At 47.0% G+C, this 24,076-nt stretch overlaps 1 protein-coding gene across 1 annotated transcript in view; it reads right to left on the bottom strand.

Annotated features, from left to right (window-relative positions):
* BEST1 (bestrophin 1) overlaps positions 1-24,076 on the bottom strand; it is a 168,236-nt gene that overhangs the window by 89,198 nt on the left and 54,962 nt on the right. The window contains exon 2 of the mRNA XM_069623899.1: positions 3,316-3,475. Within this exon, the coding sequence (XP_069480000.1) occupies positions 3,316-3,467 (152 nt within the window). The 5' untranslated portion in view covers positions 3,468-3,475. The remainder of the gene's footprint in view (positions 1-3,315; positions 3,476-24,076) is intronic.

Here is a 24,076-nt window from a genome sequence, read left to right as displayed (position 1 = left end):
GGTACATTGTGCACTGCTAAAATGTTACCAACAAATGGCAACTAAGTGAAAGACTAAGGGAAACAAAGTCTCCCAGTACTGACAGTTCGAAGGGCAAGTTAGTTTCCCCATAACAAAATTAGCAAAAGTCTATGAGAGAATAGCAGAAGGCTGGGCTGCACTGGTAAAGGTCAGGCTAGCATGGTCAGACAAAAGCAAAAAGTTGGGGGGGTACACAACTCTAGGGAAATTTACCCATAAATTGCAATCTTTCCTAACATAATTGAATTTCATTCCAATGTTCCCTCCTTGTTGAACGGTGGGCGTTTTGAAACACAATTTACTTGCTGTATAAGCGCCTTACAAATGCACAATAAATTAAATAAACAAATAGAATATCCTCTCAGTACGCAGCGGAGTTCATGCTTGTTAATGAGTAAAGTAAAACTAATCTGTAAAAGTAACGTGTAAAATGTTAATGCATGAATTTTACGTTACTCGTTATTCTAGTTACTTATATGGCGTAGAGGAGGCACTGATCGTAATTTATGTTTCTGCTTCCCCCTTGATCTCTGCCATAGAAATACTCTGGCATTTACCATGGCATGACTTTACTTGCATAAATGCTATTGAAAATACCAATAAAGATCTGACCGATTCCTACGGGATCTATTGTAAATGCTGCCTGACATGCGTAAATGGCAGACGCCATTGACTCAATTTGAATTTCAGAGTGCAAATGGAGGGTTGAAGGTGATTTTGCCTCCACTGTACACTTACCTTTTGCACTCCTAAATGCAAATGATGAAAAATTACATGGAGGGGGCCCATTTGCACCTACGTGCAAATGCACGTGGCCCCCCTGTGTAATTTATGGAGACTTACAGGATGAGCTCCAGGGCCATTTAAATGGAAATACAGGGACAGGGTTAGGTCACTGGAACACATACATGCATCCAGGCGAAGTACACAAGGGTAAGGCACAGAGCTTAGAGAGGTAGCAGGAGGATGCTCCTGGGCATGGGGCCCTGAGCGGGAATCAATAGATTGCAGAAACGTCAAAACTACAAGCACTCTACAACTCTCCAATGGCCTTCATGCACGTACAAGGTCAAATCCAGATGCAATGCATGTTGTGTTGACCTCCCTGTACACAGGTACCCTCAGGGCCAGAGATACCAATGGAGGACCCTTAGGTTACACAGATGGTTGCCTCTGTTTTGAATCTGTGGATACAGTGAAGCATGGTTAAGTAGCCGAAACATGTGTCAGTGCGTTGCCATTCAGACACAGTGATTAAAGTAAATCTGAGAACAGGAGTGGACGAGTGTGGCTCTGAATTTCCATTAGCGCCCGGCACAGGGGAACCAGCCAATCATGTGGCTAGAAACGTGGGCTGAAACCTACAATCAGCCCACGTTTGAAGCCCCCTGGTGGCTGGTTCCCCCAGCCGCCATCTTCCCCCAACCCTCCGTCCCCTTACTTTTTATTTTTAAATTTCCAAACCCCCTCCCCAACCCTCCTTAATTGTGTAATGTGGCAGCGCAGGCTGCCACCGCCACAACTGCTTCCCAGCTTCTCCGGCTGCTATGGAAAGGGAAGAGGGGTTCCCGGTCGCCTTCCCTTTCAAGGAGGACATTTTAGCACAGTATTATCAATCATTAAACAGGGCGCGCGAGGCGTCCCATTCAATGATTGAAAAGACTTTATTTTTTGGCACCCTAGGTTACTGCTTTGGTAACCCGGGGTGCTAATGGCGTTAAGGCCCCGTTCCAAGGGCTAGAACGGGAGTAACAGCCCAGAGCCCTCGGTAATGGCCTGAGCGAAGCAAGGGCCTTTAACTTGGGCTGCCGGACCAATACTCCCCATTCCAGCCCTTGGAATGGGGGCTTAATGCCACATTCAGAGTCTTCTATAGAAACGTCTGGCGAACACAAATGTCTGAAAATATAGTTTCTTCTGACAAAAAGGAATGTAGAAATCACTAACAGTAAAGGGCAAATTGCCATTTGTATGAGATCTCAGAAGTCGCTGTCTAACTTGAGAGATGGAGAGTGCATGTATTATAGTGAAAACCATCCATGACACCACGTATAGAGGAGCGTCACTATAGGATATGATATGATGTTCCAGACACGAGAATGCCACTATGGAAAGTGACATGACTTCCAAAGTCATCTGAAGAGTCTGAGGTGGTCGGGTTTTTATTTCCAAGTGGGGAATTTGCATTGTCGCTCCTTCCGTTGTTAATGGTACATGGTGTTTATGTTTCCAACTAATTCCAGCTTGGATACAGGTGGATCCTGAGGTTACAACCCTCTTATATGTGTTATGTTGTCTCTGTTGGGTGCCTCTTTATGAACCGACATATTGGTCCAACTGCAGTCGGGTGCCCTTCTCTGGGACAGTCTGCTGGCTCTCAGTAATTGACTGCCGGATGCACTAACCTTCCCATGTATTATGTGTCAATCATAAATGTCTCGCCAAAAAGGCTCCTATTTATCTCAACAACACTGTCACCTTGAACAAGACAACAAGAGTACTGAGATCTAATAAAAATGCACATCTTACTATCCCACGCTACAAATGCTCCAGAGCGGGGGGAAGTAGCTTTCCAGTACTGGCTCCAAAAATATGGAATACTCTCCCACTACAAACTAGAAATGAGCCTTCTCACCAATGCTTCAAAAAGTCCTTAAAAACCTGGCTATTTAACAAATTCTAGGCCTCAGCGCCTGCCCACCTCCTTTTCCTCTTAGACAGGACCAGGCAACTCCCCCTAAACCAGTGGTAACCCACTCCATCGCCTCTAGCCCATCATCCTGACTAGCCAGTGCCTGTACCTGACTGTTATGCATTGACTGTTTCGTATCGTTAACTCTATGCTACCAGTTGTAAAAGTATTTATTTTAACTGTATCCATTTATACAAAGTTGTCTGTAACTACGCCCTGGCACCCACGGGTTTGGGCGTATAATAAATGCAATAAATAAATAAGTAAAACAAATTATATTCAATGTTTTTTTTCTCCATTGCATTACTCACCTTTCTAGGTGGTGCCACTTGGCTCTGAACTGTGACATTAGGAGAGCTATGTATTGCCCGAGTCTGGCACTTAACTCTAAACAACTAGTCCAGCTAGGACCCACCGTTTGAGGATAAATCATGTTTACTGTGCTTAGGAGCACAGGAATGTAATGTCACAGATTTGTGTAAGCGTGAAGTCATCTAATCCAGAGTGCCATCATAGTGGAGGTATCTGAAGGTAGTGTGCGCCCACCCTCTTACTATTGTGGTGTACAAGGAAGCCCCCTTACTTAAACAGTGAAGCAGTACCTGTAGATGCCACTGATGCTGCTGTATAAGGCAATGAAGATGAGGAACTCGCGATACAGAAGCTTGTAGATGCTGCCCTTCCAACGCAACAACAGCTGAGAGAAGGTCCCGAGGCGGGCATCCGCCACACGGCTGGTATACGTAACCGTCATGGCCCAACCTGCAGTAGAAAAGGAAGTGTCACCACTTTCCAAGACAGATGCAACAAAGATACCTGTTGAGAAATGGAAAGCCTACCACTCAGGCTACACATGACAGCATTGACAGACGCACACATCCTTCAGATGCCACCACCCCATCCAGGTTTTGGCCTCTGCTATAATATTGATCTTAAGCACATAAAGCAGACTTGAAAGGTGTATAGGATTCTGAACTCGCCATCAGGCTTCTGCCAATCCTCGCGCATGGGAGTCTTTGCTCTGTAGATCTCCTTGTCCACCATTAGATCTTGATTAGAGCAATTAGTGACATTGACACCTCTTAGTGACATTGACACCTCTTGCCTAAATTGCCACAGCAAGGGTATACGTCATAAATTCGAACTACCCTTCAGGGAGAATTGGCTGTATTTGCCTTTCATTTCATTTCTCTATTTTGAGAATAATTTTTTTCCCTTTCATTTAAAATGGGGGCGGGGGGACCCTTACTGTTGGTGCTCGCATATGCTATACCAATCATCCTGAAAACATTTACTAACTAGGGAGGGCCCCCGGACACACACCCCTGATCCCCCTGACAACATGAACACAGAGTGTACCATGACTCCGAAAGGCCGCATTTCCCATTGCTTAATGGATCAGGGAACTAGTCAGTGATGCCAACCACAATCATGAAATTGGTCAACACCAAAAGCAAGTTCCGAGCTCATGGCAGCACTCTGTTTCTATCAGAAAATCCGGCCATCGAGCATAAAGACATTGGGCCTCATTACGACCCTGGCGGTAAGGCAACAACGGTGCCGGTAGTGCTACCGGCGCCGTTGTTGCCTCACCACCTCATTACGAGTTCTGCTCGCGGGACTGCCCTGTTCACCTGGTCAGATAAGACGTGCAGAGCGGCACCCGCTAGCAGAACAGGATGCTAACAACAGTCCCGTCATTAACGGGACTGTTGTTAGCATCCTCCCCATTCCCATTGAGCCCTATTGGGACTCAATGGGAATGGGGATGTACCAGGTCTCGAAAATGGGAACTACCGGGCCAGCAAAGGTCGGAATGGCCCAGTAATTCCTATTTTTTGGCACCCGGACCCGAGTTTGAGGGTAGCCATGCTACTAAAAATGGCATGGCTACCTCCAAACTCGTAATGATGGTCATTGGGCCTCATTACAAGTTTGCCGGTCCGGAATTAACGTGCCGGTAAAGCCGTACTGGCACCGTTTTCCAGACCGGCAAATAATGGCACCGCCCACAGACGGACATGGAAACACTAGCACCATTACGACCTGGTGCCGGTGTTTCCGCGGTCCCCACTCCTCTGGAGTCCTATGGGACTTCACGGGAATGGGGATTAACAGAATTGCCGGCGCCGGATTTACCGGACCACCGGGGTTGTAATGCCTCGGTAAATCCTGCAAGTCCGGTGCCGGTAATTCACTACAGGTCCGGTGGCAGCCTGCCGGTTTTACCGGCATGGCTACCGCCAGACTCGTAATGAGGCCCATATTACCCAAAAGAAATGTCTATTCCCTCTATCAGTGATTCTTGTGTGTAGAGGATAACTTGAAGAGCGCATAAGAAAGATTTAAGTGGATGTATGCCACCCCGATGGCAAACATAGGTATCCAGCAATCCAAAATGAGGAAATCATCTCCCCTGGTATTTCAGTTATCCTAGAAGACACATCTCCATTGTCCTGGACATATTCTAGCAGAGTAGTGATCCAAAGAGTAATACATTGATTAACAGAAGTCAACAATTTCTCACATGACGATCCCATTGAAACGAAAAATCGGTCCAGAAACATCGGATCTAGTCGAGCACGACACAGTCCAAACTCATCCAACTGTTAAGGATGACAAGGAGTTATCCCATGACTGATCTTGGTGTATGCCACTGACATATGCAGCAAAACCAACAAACAAGTGCCTGTGGCATTAAGCAGGTGGTGTGCTCCATCCAGAACGCTGTAGAAGCCAAATTGAGAGGGGGGCAGAAAGGAGATGGTTGTCAGTTATAAAGCACAGCAGTTCCAAAGAGACCGCCCCTAAATGAAATGTGCCCAAAATCGACAGCAGTGCAACAGTCTGATAATGCCACAGGTCAGATTCTCAATGCTTTTTCTGCTGAAAGTAATGTGACGCAGAAGCACAACCTGTTCCACTCTGGCAATTTTTTTTGCAGAATTCACAAAATGCATTAGAGCGTGCAGATCATAGCTGCACATATTCAGATGCCTATTTTCACACCTTTGCGCAATTGCGCAAACCTAAAGACGTATCTGTGCATTTAAAAGTGCACCCTGACTTCACACACTGGATACTCTTCAAAATGTGCAAAAAACAAACACATTCCCTGCACCTGCATCTAACAGGTGCAGGGATATGCAATGCAAGACACGACCATTTCTGACCATTTCGTGCATTTTTCTTAGGCAGTACAGCAGTGGTTCATATCGCTGTTATGTTACTTGTATTTCTATCCCTCAAACAGGGATAGAGATATATTTCTTATTTTTTTAGCACTTCACAATGAAAGGGCCTTTAAAAGCCTGTCACTGTGGAATGTGCTCCCAGCATCCAAGTGGGTGCTGGAGCCTGTCATACATTAATGTGGGATGCGCGTTCTGAACACTAATGGTTGCAAAGTGGGCAGACTAGCATAGCCCCCCGGAAATGCAAAGTTCACTTTGTGGATCAGGGGACCTGCACATTTCCAAAAATCAGGCATCTAAAAAATGACCTCCTCCATGCTATTTTTCAATGCCCAATGTTTTGAGAATTGGTCCCTCTGGATCAGGAGAAACTTTCTTGACAAAGAAAGGAGACATGCCCAATCTTCAGATTATCAAGGGTACTACCATGGATCAATGACAAGTTCAGCAGATGAAATGCCATTCCATTAGGACTGCCACTCATCGGTCGCCAGTGCATATGGTAGGTTTAATAGCATCGACTAATGTAACCAACTTCAGAAAAGCAATAAGGTAGATTTCAGTCGGGAATACTTCAGACCTCCCATCTGTTATTGTACGTTGAGTCTTGTCTCGTGGTAATTGTTATCATACCTCATGTCCATGTTACTGCGCCCGAGACTTGCGAGTTACCAGCGCAATACAAATAAACAAATAAATAAATAAATAGTCAATTGTACCATATAACTGGAATATTCATTTTTTTCTGAGAAAAAGGTTGCAAAAACTACATCTCTCCTGTATTTTGAACAATGTCACAGCACCCAAAGATGGACTTCAAGGTGCTTTGCATCGCTCAGAAAGCTGGGCATGGTGGAAGTTCACCATTTATCCAGGATAGAATGTGACTTTCTGAACAGGGGACTGTGTTTTACCCAAGCCACCCCAATGAGTGTTCTAAGCAGTGGCGGCTGGTGAATATTTTACTTGGAGGGACATAAACATTTCCCATGAAAGTTCATGAGCGTCCGAGTGTAGCGAGTGAGCCCCAACCAACCAAGCGAGCTTCGGCTGGTTCTCTCTTCGAGAACATTTTTAAATGAATGGGTTCAAATACAGCAATCATACAGCACACCCTGTAAAAAATGATTTAAAAATACAGTTTATGATTGTTTTTGTGTGGTAGATGTTCTACAGGCCGAGCGATGAATGCAAAACTCAACATTTGCTCATCTGGAAAGGAGGAATTTCCTGTGGAAATACACACAAATTGTGGTGTCTTCTTCATAACCTTTTAATGGTTTTTAGAAACATTTGATAATGTGTGAATTTTCTTACTAAAACTATATTTTGTATACTTATATTTCCATGACTGATTGAAATTCCCATGACCCTGCCATAAAATCTTCAGCTACCTGACTCCTGTTTATATATTGCTTTGCCTATAAAGCCAGTAGAAATGCCATGCCACTGTAAGAAAACATTCCCATGTTGGCAGTACCATTGTATGCCAGTATCCCCATATAAGAACACTCATGTTTGGCTTGTGCATAATATAAGTAAAAATGCTATGCCACTAAAAGAAAAAAATGTCCATACTAGCTGCACCACAGTAGCCTCACTTAAGAACACTCATCAGGTTGCTTTTGCCTATAGTGCCAGTAATATGCCATGCCAGTGTAAGAAAACATGGCTGCACCAGTTGAAATGCTTATGCGAGATTTGAGCTAAAATAACATGGCGCCAATGCGCAGCCCTCTTGGACATTCACCTTCCATCCCCAAATAAAGCCCATGGGCCTCATTACACGGATGGCGGTAAGGGTTTACCGTTTCTGATAAGGGTACCAATGCTGGTAAACCCTTACCGCCTTACTACAAGGTCCCTTTGTGGGACCCTACCTTAACACCTGGTTTTACCAGCCATTAAGGACGGGACCCGCAAAGGGACCTAGGAGGTAATTACGGTACTGCAATTTGCGGTACCGTAATTACTGCCTTCCCCATTCCCATTGAGCCCTATGGGGCAAACATGGGAATGGGGAAGTGCCATGGTGAATGGGGAATTACCACCCCCACACACCTTGGAATAGGGCAGTAATTCCGCCATTCACCATGGCGGACTCGGTAAAATACCGGTGGCAACCATGGCGCTAATAGCACCATGGTTACCTCCGTCCGTGTAATGAGGCCCTATGTTTTTCATGAGCTCAGTGAGCTCAGCAGAGTAGACATGCATCTCGCCAGCGAAGGCAAAGCAAGGTCACATAAATATTGTTGCCAAATGGACTTACTGTGGAGAATAGTTATGTATTGTCTACAGAAGGACGAACTAGAAAGGCAGTCGGAGCGCTCTGCAGATGCACTGATAAGGGGTCCTGGGAATGAATGTGAGGAGGAGGAAGCTGGGTTTTTCCACTCTTTGCCTCTTCCACTTGTGATGTGCTCTTCGGCGGAGGGCAGCCATAACTGAAAGAGGCGGGTATATGCCCCCATAAAAGAAAAAAAGGCGTGTACATCAAAGAGTCAGTCAGAACTTGGATCCCCAGGTGATGTAGTCTCGCTGGTTGGGAGGACGCTCCACTCCAGACCCCGTTATTGGGCGTGAGCTGTTTGCCTACCGGCTCTGGCACTAAGCAGTGTCGTAGTGGCCAAGATGAAGGTGTCTTCTGCGGCCACATTAACGTGATGTTGTTTTCTTTCCATGTTCTAGTATAGTTTATTTGGTGTTTTGTATTCATATATATATATATATATATATATATATATATATATATATATATATATATATATATATACCTACGTCAAGTAAATAAACGGTCTATAATGAGCCTTTTATAATTTTTACCACAGCTATTGGTTTTGTGTCTGATTTTTACCTGTCTGAGTCGACCAGCTTATTTTGCGAGTGGGGCCGGGGACAGGTAAGTCTAAGGTATTCCCATACATGACCCTGTAAAAGCACAACACCAGTGTAGACCATTAGCCCCATATAAGAATACTGAAGATCTGGGTTTTGCCAATAATGCCAAGAAAAAGGATGTGCTGGAAGAAAACGTGATCATACTGACTGCACCAATGCAGGCCAGTATCGACAAATAAAAACACTGAACATGTTAGCTTTGCTGATAATGCCAGTAAAAATGCCCTGTTGCTGTAGAAAACAAGTTCATAATGGCAGCATTATAGTAGGACAGTACTCTACATAAAAGCACGGATTTGCCCAAAATGCCTGTAAAAATGCAATGCAACTGTACGAAAGAATGGCCATACTAGCTGTGACAATCTAGGCCAGTATCCTCATTTAAGAATACAAGCTCGTGTTGGATTTGCCCATAATGCTAGTATAAACTCTATGCCACAGTAAGAATACATGTCCTTACATTTTGTGGGCCCTAGAGATCCTCCCCTGATGCCCCCAATCAGTGGCTGTCCTCCTCATATGCAGGGGTGGACCTACAGGGAACTCTGGAGATTTCCCGGTAGGCCTAGGCACCACGTGCCTCTTTTGTGTGGTTACCAATTTTATTTCCAAATGTTCTTATGGGAAAGGGGTTAGGCTGGCTCACAATATGTGAAATGAGGCCACTTGGAAAATTGTTTCCAGGGCCTCTTTTGGCTCCCAGTCCACCCCTGCCCATGTGGCAGCCTGCTCACGCATTCATACACATCCACACTGCGCCTGCATTGTTTCTTTTACACACACACCTATATGCTACTGCATTTCATTCACATGCACACTCATATGCTACAACACATAGTAACCTCTCATGTTCTCATTCGCACGGATGCTTCAACCTACACACTACACATCCACCCATATCCTACAGCATACACATTGACATCCTATTTACGTGCGCACTTACACAGACTCAACCCCTCAGATGCAGAGGTGCCTACACACACAAAGATGTATTTATTTCTTTAGCTGCAGAAGGTCAACGCCTCAGGAGGGCCACCACACATGTTCTTGCATGGCCCTCCATTTCCTGCACCCTTCACACATAGAAAGCAGGCGGAGGTGCCAATCAAACACCTGTCTCTTACCAGTTACTGATATGATGGTGGAGCCGGATCACTTCCAACTTGCACAATATTCGGGGAGGCACAGCAGCAACCTACAAAGTTGTGTGCCTGTGATTCCCCATCCTGCATGCCCAATGTACAATGCAAAGCTGGAGAGGCTAAAGGCCCCCAGCCTTCCAGGGGCCACTGTCAGCCTTGCAGGGCTTCTGGTTCAGAGACTGCTGGGATACCGTGCAGTAACAAAGCCAACCAAGAGGGAGGCAGGTCCTCAACTGTGCTTGGTGTTTTCACAGCGCTGGCAATTACAACAATAATAATTATCATTATTGCGGCTCCTCCAAAATGAGTGGCTGTCGGTTGCCCGCCGCCCATTATGCACGAGCCCCCACTGATTTCAAAGCTTAGGAGATCACCTGCAGGTAGTAGATCCTTTTGTATACGATTAGGCTTTCGAGATTTAATTGGGAAACCACCATTCTCAAGCCACCATTTTAAAAACTCTTCTCTTCAAGCAACTTGTTCTTTTGTTGTGACTTCAGTATTACTACCGACCGTCGTGTGATTGGCCTTCACATTCTGTTCGATGACACAGTCCATCTGCGCCAGGACTCGGTTTGGGTTCGTTGTGTGTGCGTGTTTATAAATGCTTCAATCAATCAATCAATCAATGAATCTACGCCTACTGGATGCATTTTGTTTGCGCTTTGCATCTTCTGCATTTTCTGCCGAGAGAGGCCTGACGCAGCAGCAGCAGCATGCCCTGACTGATGGGCGAGGAATGAAGCTATGCTTAATGAATGTGGCCAGGCTGACGGATCCGTTATTCTGAAGAAAAGGGGCCCCCTCTAATGTTTTTCCTTCACCTTTCACTGTTTCAGGCCCATGCACTTTTTCCAGCCAACTTCCCTAGGCATTACTCCCACCATCCCCTAATGCACACCTACTGCTTTTCCTAGCTTTTAACTTCAGTGAACTTTGGGGGGAAAAGTCAACCGGGTGCCAGCCTTTCCTTACACTGATAGAGAGGCCTAGCGTGAAAGTGCAAACGTTAAAGCAGCTTTACTTTAAATAAAAGCAATATTTTTCCTGTGCAATACATATTTCAGTTTGAAATAACTGTACACCCTGTCACCAGACTTGCAGCAATAAAAACAAAGTTTTTGTGTAAACTAGAAGAACACAGTTGTCATATTTTTTGAGGGGCCAGATGGGAAAGCACTGATAATAACAGAGCCCAATTTTTGGGAGGCACTGGAAAAACACCACCAGTATAACACACTATAAACCAGAAACCGTATGATCCATCAGTTTGGCCTACTGGAATCCTTGGAACACAGCGCTGTACTTTTGAGCCTTCCGGAGACCTTGCTGTTGAATACCATGCCCTGTAAAACTACATTTTCCAGAATGCACTCTGCTGTTTCAGTGAAAGGCTAAATACCTGAATGCAAACATCTCAACCTCATTGAGAGGGGACCATCCGAAGCATCACCTTAGCATTTCATGCATTAAGGTCATGCAATGTTGTGGCGAGTATTAGGGCCTGGGTAAGGCAGATTGCATTCTGGCGCATGCACTGTTTTACGGTGGGCTTTTTTCTCTCACTTCATTTCCTTCTCCCACAGATACTCATACGCAGAGGTCGAAATGGACGGGCGCGGTCGGGAGCGGAGCTCCCATACTTTTTATTTTAAAAAGAAACCGTTCTGGAATGGTTTCGTTTTAAAATAAAATTGTAGGAAGAAGTTGAAGCTTGCACTTCACTTTGTGTTTGTTTGGGTGTTTGGGTTGTGTGTGTGAGGGGGTGCAGAGATGGGGTTTGTGGGGAGCGGGGCACCCCAGTAGGGAACATAGTTCCACTACTTCTTTTCGTACACTTCGCCCACTGCTCATACGAAATATCGCCAGGCACTTGCCATCAGTGTAAATCACCCCACACCCTCTGCACACCCAAACCCCCTGCAGCAGAGGGTGACCAGACGTTCTGGTTTTGCCTGCACTGTTGCTCTGCCCCCCCCCCAAATCTGAGAGTTGTTTTTAATTTTACACCCTCCCAATCCCGAGAGTTGTTTTTAATTTAAAAACCCTGTCCCGGTTTTGTGGGAATGGGAGTGTCCCAATAAACTTAATTAACATCAGAACACTTTCAGAATGTTGCCATGGCAGGATGGGCTTCACCCCCCACCTTTCAGGCACCAGCCACCGCATTAACTGATTGCGCCACAGAGACCTTCTCAGAAAAGAACAAACAGCAAGGCCTGTAAAGCGCCTTTTTTAATTAACATGCTAACATGCACAGCCAAAACTGCACCATTTATATTATAGATTATTTACATAATGCAGTAGTCAGGGCTTTAAGTGGGGTGGGAAATCGAGGGGGGGCTCATTTAGGGGCGTGGCTTGTGGGATGGGAGTGGCCTTAAAAAAGTACACAAACCAAAGTAAGGTGCGCAAACAAATATATAAATGCATGTAAGCCTTTATTGCATTTGTATGTGTACCTTACTATGGTTTGTGTAGTATGTAAACCATCTTTTATAAACATAGAAATATGTTATATATTTCTATGTTTATAAAAGATGGCTTGAAAAGTACACAAACCATAGTAATGTACGCACATAAATATATAAATGCTTACATTATAAATTTGTTAGCGTGCCTTACTATGGTTTACGTACTTCAAGATGGCTTGAAAAGTACACAAACCATAGTAAGGTGGGCACACAAGTTTGTGTACTTTTTAAGCCATCTTTTTGAAACATGTCTATGTTTATAAAAGATGGCTTGAAAAGTACACAATTCAATCCATCTTTTATAAAGCTTTGCTGACGGACAAAGCCTGAGGCGTCTTTGTCCATCGGCAAAGCTTCATAAAAGATGGCTTGAATTGTGTACTTTTCAAGCCATCTTTCATAAACCTCGAAATATGTCGAGGAATCCCCAGGTTCGCTGAGGGTTAAAGATGCCTCGGCGACCTGGGGAGGGGGTGGGGGAAACAAAAGGACAGTAACTTCCTCTGATGATCCCTCGCGCTAGGGGTCACCAGAGGAAGTTACAGTGACTAACAGAAGGGCCAGCCAGAGCTTGCTTAATGGCGGGAGCATCTCCCGTCGTGGCTGCGGACAGATAATGTGTCTCACCAAAGTTGTGGTGGGACCAGGGGGCCCCCGGAGGGCCCTGGCTCAACACTACTTTTAGGAGACTGCCGGAGTCTGGCCCCAGCTGGCCGCGGGCCACTTAAAACACTGGCAGTAGTACTAGACATTGTTTGTTGCGAGCGGGTGTTGTGGGAGGGCAGTGGGGAAGGTCTGTGAGGGGTAATGCTTCTTTTATGTTGTTGGCCGTCCCGGTTTTTCATCTGGAAAATCTGGCCACCCCATTCCAGCACTACAGAACGATTTTTCACTCCAGCACCCGAAAGAGCAGAATAGGGCTGTGTGTCCAAATACGCGCACACCTTGAAGATTTGCAAGGAACAAGAGGGAGATTTGCAGGAAAAATGTGTCAGATTTTTGGATGAAATATATGGCAGATTTTATTGGAACAACTGAGAGAACATATTGTAGAATTTCAAGGCATGCCGGTGAGATTTACAGAAATCACAGAGAGATATGGAAACAACAATAAGGAATGTGTCGAATTATGAGGCCCAGACACATGGTGTGGGCACGTTGAGTGTGTAACATCTATGTGTGAATGGGCCTTTCAGAGTTGCGTGCCCTCACGAATGCTGAGAGGACAGCATAATGAGAGAGGTGAAAGAATGAGGAGGCACACTACAGTGCGATGCGCGACGCCATTTGGTGCCTGGAATGACATGTTGCTTTGGAACTAAGGCCCACTGTTTGTACCTCAGAAAGCTGGAAATGGCTGCGAAGAGATGGGGAAGAAGAGAGACGCCTCTCAGGGGTAGTCAAAGGGGGACACAGCCACCTTTTTAAAAACGCTGGCCCCCACTACCGGACCGCCTGCCTCTTATGAATGCAACTTCGTGTGCCACCCTAAGATTTCCATCAGGCCACCCCTATGAAAAATGTCTGGGGGCGCCATCTTTGTAAAACCAAGTGAGGTTGCCCAGCAACAATCTAGAGCAGCAGAAGCAGAAGAAGGACGGAGCCTAATAGCGAGTAATAGACCCTGATAGTGGTAGATGGGGAGTGACCAGCAGTGAAAGTGGAGTCCAATGCATGGCAGGCAACACACGCCGGTTCGGGAGAGGAGCGTAGAGGATTGTGGGAACTAGAGTGGGTTAGCAAGATGCACAGCATAGAGGGTGTTCCCTACAGTGAAGATGAAACTAGCAAGCAGGGAAATCCAAAGGACAGGACCCAAGTCCAAAAGGAATATGAGGTATGATATGATAGGTTATTTAAAACGTGATTATACCAGGAGGTTTCTAAGCGCAGACCCGGGGATTGAACCTGTGTTGCCCCATATCGTCTTGCTTCCAAGGCAAGCACGTTGCCCCTGAGCTATCCTCCAAAACTAAGTAAGAGAACGACTGGTGCCATTGCCCCGCCAAGAGACTGTAAGACTGGGAAACCAGAGGTCAAGACAAGTCAAAGAATCATTGACAAAGAGAAAGACTACTGTATATTGAGATAATTGTAATGCTGGGAAACCTTAGAGCAGGTCAAAGAACCATTAAGAGAAAGAAAGACCTGCGCATGTTGGGGCTGGTAGTCCAATGGCCACTGAGCAAGGCTTGAACCATTGTAGAACGCAGGCCACATCAACGGGGACCATTCAAAGAGAAACGGATGTATCTTGAATCATGTAGTTCAAAGTTCCTAAATACATCCACTCGACATAAAGACATGAGTCCCAGAATGGCAGTGAATGGAAATATGAAATGATAAGGGCGAGACCGAGACGCTGGATAGGCGGGGTCATGGGGTCATGCAAGCCAGACAGACCAAAGCACAAAGTGACGGAGGAAGGTTGGGGCGCAAGGTTCAGGGTGGGGAAGTGTACAGTTACCTAAAACTGAGACTCCAAATATTCAACATGAAGCCCATGTCTACGTCCGAAAGTCATTAAATGTATTTAATACAAAGTTCATGAAGAGGACAATTTTCAAAGTCAAAGAGTCAAGGAGAACATTTATAAAGTCCAGTAAGTGCATACATGTCTACGTTCAAGAGTCGGAGGCAATGATAATATTTAGCATAAAGTCTAAAAAGCACAGAGGTGCCTAATTCCTAGAGCAATTACAAGCGTTCAGTGTAAATCTGAGAAGTGCACCGTGGCCTTAATTCAAGAGTAATTGAAAGTGGAGCAACACCTGCATTCAGGGGGAGGATTGTCTAAGGGCCAGAGTGAATGAAACGATTCAAAGTATCAAACGCGGAAGGAGAATGTTTTTGATGTTTATGAGAAACAGGGATAGAACAAATAGTCCAAACAGCATAACAAAGTGCAGACTGGCAAGGAGCAGAACAAGACACCGAGGAGAGAGGCAGCCTAATATCCAGCCAGGAGAGCAAACGCCAGGGAGAGAGGTAACGCCAGCCGACGCTATCACAAAAGCACAGAGACTGAACGAGAGATGGGTGCAGGGGCTTATCTGGTGCATTGGGACACCAGGGGAAGCAAGGAAGCCTATTGGCACTACAAAGTGCAGACTGGCAAGGAGCAGAACAAGACACCGAGGAGAGAGGCAGCCTAATATCCAGCCAGGAGAGCAAACGCCAGGGAGAGAGGTAACGCCAACCCACGCTATCACAAAAGCACAGAGACTGAACGAGAGATGGGTGCAGGGGCTTATCTGGTGCATTGGGACACCAGGGGAAGCAAGGAAGCCTATTGGCACTACAAAGTGCGGACTGGCAAGGAGCAGAACAAGACACCGAGGAGAGAGGCAGCCTAATATCCAGCCAGGAGAGCAAACGCCAGGGAGAGAGGTAACGCCAGCCGACGCTATCACAAAAGCACAGAGACTGAACGAGAGATGGGTGCAGGGGCTTATCTGGTGCATTGGGACACCAGGGGAAGCAAGGAAGCCTATTGGCACTACAAAGTGCAGACTGGCAAGGAGCAGAACAAGACACCGAGGAGAGAGGCAGCCTAATATCCAGCCAGGAGAGCAAACGCCAGGGAGAGAGGTAACGCCAACCCACGCTATCACAAAAGCACAGAGACTGAACGAGAGATGGGTGCAGGGGCTTATCTGGTGCATTGGGACACCAGGGGAAGCAAGGAAGCCTATTGGCACTACAAAGTGCGGACTGGCAAGGAGCAGAACAAGACACCGAGGAGAGAGGCAGCCTAATATCCAGCCAGGAGAGCAAACGCCAGGGAGAGAGGTAACGCCAACCGACGCTATCACAAAAGCACAGAGACTGAACGAGAGATGGGTGCAGGGGCTTATCTGGTGCATTGGGACACCAGGGGAAGCAAGGAAGCCTATTGGCACTACAAAGTGCGGACTGGCAAGGAGCAGAACAAGACACCGAGGAGAGAGGCAGCCTAATATCCAGCCAGGAGAGCAAACGCCAGGGTGAGAGGTAACGCCAACCGACGCTATCACAAAAGCACAGAGACTGAACGAGAGATGGGTGCAGGGGCTTATCTGGTGCATTGGGACACCAGGGGAAGCAAGGAAGCCTATTGGCACTACAAAGTGCAGACTGGCAAGGAGCAGAACAAGACACCGAGGAGAGAGGCAGCCTAATATCCAGCCAGGAGAGCAAACGCCAGGGAGAGAGGTAACGCCAACCCACGCTATCACAAAAGCACAGAGACTGAACGAGAGATGGGTGCAGGGGCTTATCTGGTGCATTGGGACACCAGGGGAAGCAAGGAAGCCTATTGGCACTACAAAGTGCGGACTGGCAAGGAGCAGAACAAGACACCGAGGAGAGAGGCAGCCTAATATCCAGCCAGGAGAGCAAACGCCAGGGAGAGAGGTAACGCCAACCGACGCTATCACAAAAGCACAGAGACTGAACGAGAGATGGGTGCAGGGGCTTATCTGGTGCATTGGGACACCAGGGGAAGCAAGGAAGCCTATTGGCACTACAAAGTGCGGACTGGCAAGGAGCAGAACAAGACACCGAGGAGAGAGGCAGCCTAATATCCAGCCAGGAGAGCAAACGCCAGGGTGAGAGGTAACGCCAACCGACGCTATCACAAAAGCACAGAGACTGAACGAGAGATGGGTGCAGGGGCTTATCTGGTGCATTGGGACACCAGGGGAAGCAAGGAAGCCTATTGGCACTACAAAGTGCGGACTGGCAAGGAGCAGAACAAGACACCGAGGAGAGAGGCAGCCTAATATCCAGCCAGAAGAGCAAACGCCAGGGTGAGAGGTAACGCCAACCGACGCTATCACAAAAGCACAGAGACTGAACGAGAGATGGGTGCAGGGGCTTATCTGGTGCATTGGGACACCAGGGGAAGCAAGGAAGCCTATTGGCACTACAATGTGCGGACTGGCAAGGAGCAGAACAAGACACCAAGGAGAGAGGCAGCCTAATATCCAGCCAGGAGAGCAAACGCCAGGGTGAGAGGTAACGCCAACCGACGCTATCACAAAAGCACAGAGACTGAACGAGAGATGGGTGCAGGGGCTTATCTGGTGCATTGGGACACCAGGGGAAGCAAGGAAGCCTATTGGCACTACAAAGTGCGGACTGGCAAGGAGCAGAACAAGACACCGAGGAGAAAGGCAGCCTAATATCCAGCCAGGAGAGCAAACGCCAGGGTGAGAGGTAACGCCAACCGACGCTATCACAAAAGCACAGAGACTGAACGAGAGATGGGTGCAGGGGCTTATCTGGTTCATTGGGACACCAGGGGAAGCAAGGAAGCCTATTGGCACTACAAAGTGCGGACTGGCAAGGAGCAGAACAAGACACCGAGGAGAGAGGCAGCCTAATATCCAGCCAGGAGAGCAAACGCCAGGGAGAGAGGTAACGCCAACCGACGCTATCACAAAAGCACAGAGACTGAACGAGAGATGGGTGCAGGGGCTTATCTGGTGCATTGGGACACCAGGGGAAGCAAGGAAGCCTATTGGATCAAAAAGGAAGATATTATACAGTTTACAAGTACCAGAAAAGTAAGTGGGCATCATTACGAGTCTGCCGGTAACCCGCTGGTGGTACCGGCAGGTTACCCGCAGACTCACCTTACCATTATCGGCACCCGATATCTCGTTATTACCAGGGTGCTGGCAACAGAAGTAAGTTCCCATTCCATGAACTCCCGGCAGGTCGGGCCTGCCGGTAGTTCACTGCCCCTACTGGCAGACTCGGAGTAAGCTGGTCTGGGAAAAATGCCAGATCCGGTAGTACAAGCTGTTTTACCAGCGTTTTTCTAGAACCGGCTTACAAGTAATGACCCGCAGTGTTTTGTTAACATTTTATTAGGGAGACTAGCCTTAACCCGTGTAGTCGGGGTTTGCAGGTATATATATATATATATATATCGGCCTTACTTAGGTACCAAGGACTCCCTCATGTTTCACCGGAATGTCTCTGTGGTGGTGTGGCAGTGCTGCCCAAGAGGGGTGGTTAACAGGTACAGTGCACACTTCACAAAAACCCAATGAGAGATTGTCCAAACATATTTTTATATAAAACATATTCTTTCAATAGGGAAAGGCAAGTGATAAAACACTCCTCTTACAGACAAGTAAAGTTCAGAAAATGCATGCAACTCTGTAACAAGAAGACAAAACGCAGTTGTAAGCACGTAACATATGTTTCCTATACAGGGTAGAAAAGAATTTTCAGAGAGACCAAAGGAAACCAGTACTACAGATTTGGACAGGCTTTTGTGGAAAAGAGTGGCCTTTTGTGTGAGGATGTCCAAAGGAGCAGCGTCTGGTTTCCGGTGGTTTACAAGCCACAGAACACTTGGTGATGAAGAGGGGACCCCAAGATGGAGATTCAAGTGAGGAAAGGAGTCTCAGTCAGGGCCGAAGTCAGGAGAACATTAACCTAGTTAACATAAAAGTAGTTCTGCCTTAGGAGTTTTTTTGCATTTTCCAGGGCCAGTCACTATGCATATTGCTCTCGACTACCGATTATTATCATTATTACATTTTGGTTAGAGCGCAACATGCAGTGCGCACGAGGAACAAGTAACAAAACCAACAAACAAGGCAGGCCAGGTATGATATCATAGGTTATTTATAATGCGCTTATTACCCAGAGGTTTCTAAGCACGGACCCAGGGATCGAACCTGTGTTGTTCCGTGTTGTTTTGCTTCCAAGGCGAGCACGTTGCTGCTGAGCTGTCCTCCCGAGGATGGAAGACGGGAAGGGACTCCTATTAGTTCTTGGAGTTGAAGAGATGCGTTTTAACTGCTTTTTTTAAAGTTAGAAAGACATGGGGGGGGGGGGTCATTCCAAGTTTGGAGGCAGCCATGGTGCTATTAGCGCCATGGCTGCCTCCAAACTCGGGTCCGGGTAGTCAGAATGGGGACTTACCGGGCCATTCCAACCTTGGAGGACCCGGTAAATCCCCATTCTGAAAACCATTCCCCATTCCCATTCGAGCCCCACATAGGGCTCAATGGGAATGGGGAAGGAGCTAATAACGGGCCCGCAAATAGCGGGCCCTTTATTAGCTCCCTGATCCTTTAGCTGCTCCCGCTAAGGGCGGCTGGTAAAACCAGGCGCCCTTGGCGGGACCCGCTAAAGGACCTCGTAATGCAGCGGTAGGGGGTTAACGGCACAGGCATCCTTACCGGTGCCGTTAACCCCTTACCGCCAGGGTCAGAATGAGGCCCATGGTATTTTGCTTATGCTTTGGGGAATCAAATTCCAAAGCAAGTGAGCACACACATTGAAGCTTGTTCCTCCAAAACTTGTTAACTCATGTCTTGGAATGGCAAGCTTCTTAGTACCGCGTGTGCGTAGATTTCTTGGTTCAAGTGCCTTTTGATTATGTTTTTTTGAGCTATTCAGCTGCCTTTCCTGAGATACACTTGTGAGTGAGGATCATGTGTGAGAGGCAGTGTCAAAGCGGAAGCTAGCTAGAGGTGAGCTAGCCTGGCGAGGCCCGGGCCGCCCGGGCTCAAACGGGGGTTCCAACACGACCGTCATTTTGGGCTGGTACACCCAGATGCCACGGGCCTGCCACGGGCCCCACCATGGCTGCGCAGTGTCCAGTCCACATCGCTTCACGGAAAGGCAAAGGAGAAAAAAGAAAAGCAGCGTTTCGTGCTGGCCCGCTCACCAGGGAGTCAATGGAGCAGCCTTTGGGGAAGGGCATTTTCCCTTTTATCCAATCAGCTCTTTAAGGCTGTTTCTGTGACGTGGCTGGAAAGGAGAAGGGAGACCTACAACGACAGACCTCGCAACTGCCTAACTATACCAAAGCGGTACTTTTCTTTCACCCTCCTGGCCCTATGGCTTCCTCACTTTCGGCCTCGAGGCTCCCCGGCTCCCAGGCCATCATTTATTTTCTTTCCGTATTGTGTATTTATTTCGATTTTGCCCATGGCGCTGCAGTCCGGGAAGAGGCTGTGGCAGCACTGGTAAAATGGAAATAAATACATAAAAAGCAAAAATATAGATGCGCCCCTGGTGCCCTCCGTGCGGCACCAAAGACGCCATTTTTTTCTTTCCTAATTGCATTTTTTCCATTTTTCCCACGCTGCTGCAGTCCGGGAAGAGAGGGCTTCAGCAGCGTGGGCAAAATAGAAATAAATACATAAAAAGGAAAAATAAATAAATGCTTGTCCTGGTGCCCTCCCTCCGGCACCCGAGCCGCCATTATTTTCTTTTTTAACTGTGCATTTGTTTCCATTTTCCCCGCACCGCTGCAGCCCGGGAAAAGGGCTGCAATGGCGCGTGCAAATGGAAATAAATACATAAAAAGAAACAGAAATGTGCCACTGGTGCCCACCCTCTGGATTTATGTGGCTGGGCTCTTGGCTGGGCCCATGGTGGGCTCTTAGAGCCAGGCCTGACCCCCAGGTTCATCCCTTGCTCTGCCTTACCAGGAATTCCCTGGCTCCGCCAGGTCTAGCGCAAGCCAATGCACGGATCTTCTGGCATCAGTTACATGATCTCTAGTATTTATTCCAAGAACAGCTCTAACGGCCCCCTTCTGATCTGACTGACATGTCTAATGTTCCCTTTCGATGTCCCGATCAGCAGGCTGTTGCAATAGTCGATGCAGGTATTTACTAGGGCAGAGGTAACCAATGCAAGGTTAGAAGTAGTGCGAATGGTTTGATTTGACGCAAGAGTTTACTTACGTAGGCACAAGAGGGCTTCACCTATAGGACGTGTTTCTGCATGTTGAATCCATAATCCAAAGGTGCCCAGAGTGTCTTAACTTGAGAACAAGTTTGTATGCAGCAATTGGTGATTCTTAAGTGGCTATATCTCGTGTCCAACTGTTTTAACCGATTGGCTGAGCCAACAATCATCAGCTCGGTTTTTTCGTTATTTAATGCAAGGGAGTTTACGACCATCCAGTTTTGGATGAGGGCCATGGTCTCTCTTCACCTTGGCAGTGGCGAGATCATCGTTGCCAGAGAGCTCGAACACAAGGTATCATCAGCATAATTTGTGTATTTTATTTCTATACCGTCAAGCTTGTCAAACAGAGGACGTGTATAGATATTGAAAAGAGTAAGCGAGAGGCAGGCGGCCTGAGGAATGCCACATGCTAATGTCTCCAGCTGTGATTGGAACAGCCCCCAATAGTAACTCTGGCTGATCTGATTTTAAAGTAAGGAAAGATGACATCCATTCTGTGGTCTGCTTGGAGCAATTAGTGAGACTGCCCAACCGCTCTAAAAGCAAGAAGTGATCCACCAGACCAAAAGCCGCTGAAAGATCGAGTAACATCAGTAGGGGAATTGTACCCTTTTCAGCGGTTTTGACCAGATCGTCTCTAAGGTTTAAAATTGTGGTCTCCGTCCTACGCATGGCACAAAAACGAGACTGATGAGCAGCCAGTAAGTTATTATCAATAATGTGCTTTTGTATTTGAAGATACACACCCCTGCCCAGAACCTTCAATAAAAAGGGAACTGTTGTAATAGGGCAGTTATTTCCTATAACCTCAAGGTCAAGTGATATCTGCTTGAGAACAGAAGTGATCCATACCTCCTTGAGATATTGCGAAAAGGAAGAATTAATAATGCAAATGACTAAAGGGACGAGGCTTTGAATGCAGTCCTTGAGTTTAGTGCCTGAACAGATATTGCCGGGATAGACTTTAGGTTTCAATCCAGAGATCGTGTCAAGAAGAACATCATTATCAATGGGTCTAAGTGAAAAGAAGCGGAAACACTGATGGGATCAAAAGCAGATCTATCGTGGTTAGCAGCAGGGGTAGACACTTCCTGGTTAACAAGATCTTGGAGATGGGCATTGATAATATCCAATGGTTTCAGCAATGGCACAATGGTACAGGAGGGGCCCAAATGCCCTTGGGAAGAGGGACTGTTGTACTTTCAGCGTGGTCAGAGCAAGAGCAGCAAAAAGGCAAAGCATCTGCAATCAGCTGCAGTTGCCAAGGCTGGCTTTCTGTGTCACCATCAGGCTCAGGATTTGGCTTTGAGGATGGGGTTGGCTTTGTAAAACCCCACGGAAAGACGGTTACAGATTTGTCTGGAAAGTCACAGTGGAGAGGTGCCAATTCCAGACGAAAGACTGGCATTCAAGCTCGGTGGTACAGGACAAAGGGCAGCATAGTCCTATGGAGATTCCCAGATGGGAGAGATGGAACCATGGCACTTGCCTGATGCCCAGGGATGAAGGAACTCAAGCCCTGATGGGGCAAAGAGTCGTCATGGTCCTGGCAGTGAAGGTGCTCACCACTTCTGGATCAGGTCATACAGGCACGATCGGGAGCTTTAGGGGCAAGATGGGCTTTTCAGCAGGAGATGTGATCTAGGTGTCCACACCTTGTCAGGTGGAAGGAGCACTGCAGTCTGTTTCTTGTGGTCTTCTGGAGAGGCAGGGTTTTGCCTTTGGAGTTGGGGAAGCCTCCAATGATGCCGATGCTGCTCCTCTGTCCTTCCTCCAATGGCAGGCTGTCCAGGAGTTCAGGTTCAGATGCAAAGTAAAAGTGTTAGCTAGAAAGGCAATTTTATTTGATGAGATAGCTCCCAGTATTTTTGCTGACTTTTCTGGATTTTGGGCTTTATATTAGGCTGGTGCAGGGTGTGTGATTAGATGCTGTGTTCACTCACTGCCTCCAGAGGGGCACAGAAGCAGACCCCCTTCTCTGCTCACTTTGTCTACTGTGACATATAGTATTGCCCTGTTGTCCTAATATCAACACTGAGTGTTGTAGGCTGCTTTATTGGACGTTGAGCAATCTGGGGCCTCTGCACTGTGTGTGTCAGAGTGCAATGTGGAGCATGTGTTTCTGTTGGGCACTCCTACATAGTGAGGCAGAGTGGATTCCGGTATCTGGCCATGTGAAGCTGCACCTAACATACAAGACGGTGCATGTAATATGCACTGGACTTGGATATATGATGGTTATACCTCCATGCAATGCTGATCCTGAGCATAGAGTTATAGAAGATGGGTGTTTTTGGTTGGTCCTGGATAACTGATGCTGAATCTGTCAAAGGAGAGTACCACCTCAACATATGAGGCTGCGTCTGGCATATGCCAGCAGCACGCGTGCAAGTAAGTCTGTCCTTGCTCAAATTATGGCTATTTTTGTGTGTAAGAACTGTGTTTGTGTGTCGTGGGAAGTCAGGGATCTTTGCTATTCTATCACCTACAACTGTGCACTGCCTATCCTGTAGTGAGGAAAAAATGCAAGGGTGGGCAGGAATAAATGCACCAGATCCCGCCCCTGCTGCAAGGGAAACGAGACAACAGTATTAGAGTATTCGCCTAAAAACTATGACCAGAGTATACATATAAAATGATGATGGAATGATAGCTACCTTTAATTGAGATTATAGTGATCCACAATGTACACATATGGCAACCTACTTCTACCCCAAGGAACGTGGGAGCTTCGAGGACAGGGAATGATTTGTCAAAGGTGCATTCCAGCAAAGTAAATGGACATCATTACAAGTTTGGCGGTAGATCCGCCAGGATACAGGCAAACTGTATTACCGTTACTGGCATTCGGTTCGGCGGTATTATCGCCAGATTATGAGTGCTGGCAACGGTTGTAAATCCCCATTCCGTGGGGTCCCATTGGACCAGTCGGTGCTTGTAATA

This window comes from Ambystoma mexicanum, chromosome 11, assembly GCF_040938575.1.
Source record: "Ambystoma mexicanum isolate Mex_15411 chromosome 11, UKY_AmexF1_1, whole genome shotgun sequence".
NCBI lineage: Eukaryota > Metazoa > Chordata > Amphibia > Caudata > Ambystomatidae > Ambystoma > Ambystoma mexicanum.
This window is presented reverse-complemented; position numbering and strand designations above follow the sequence as displayed.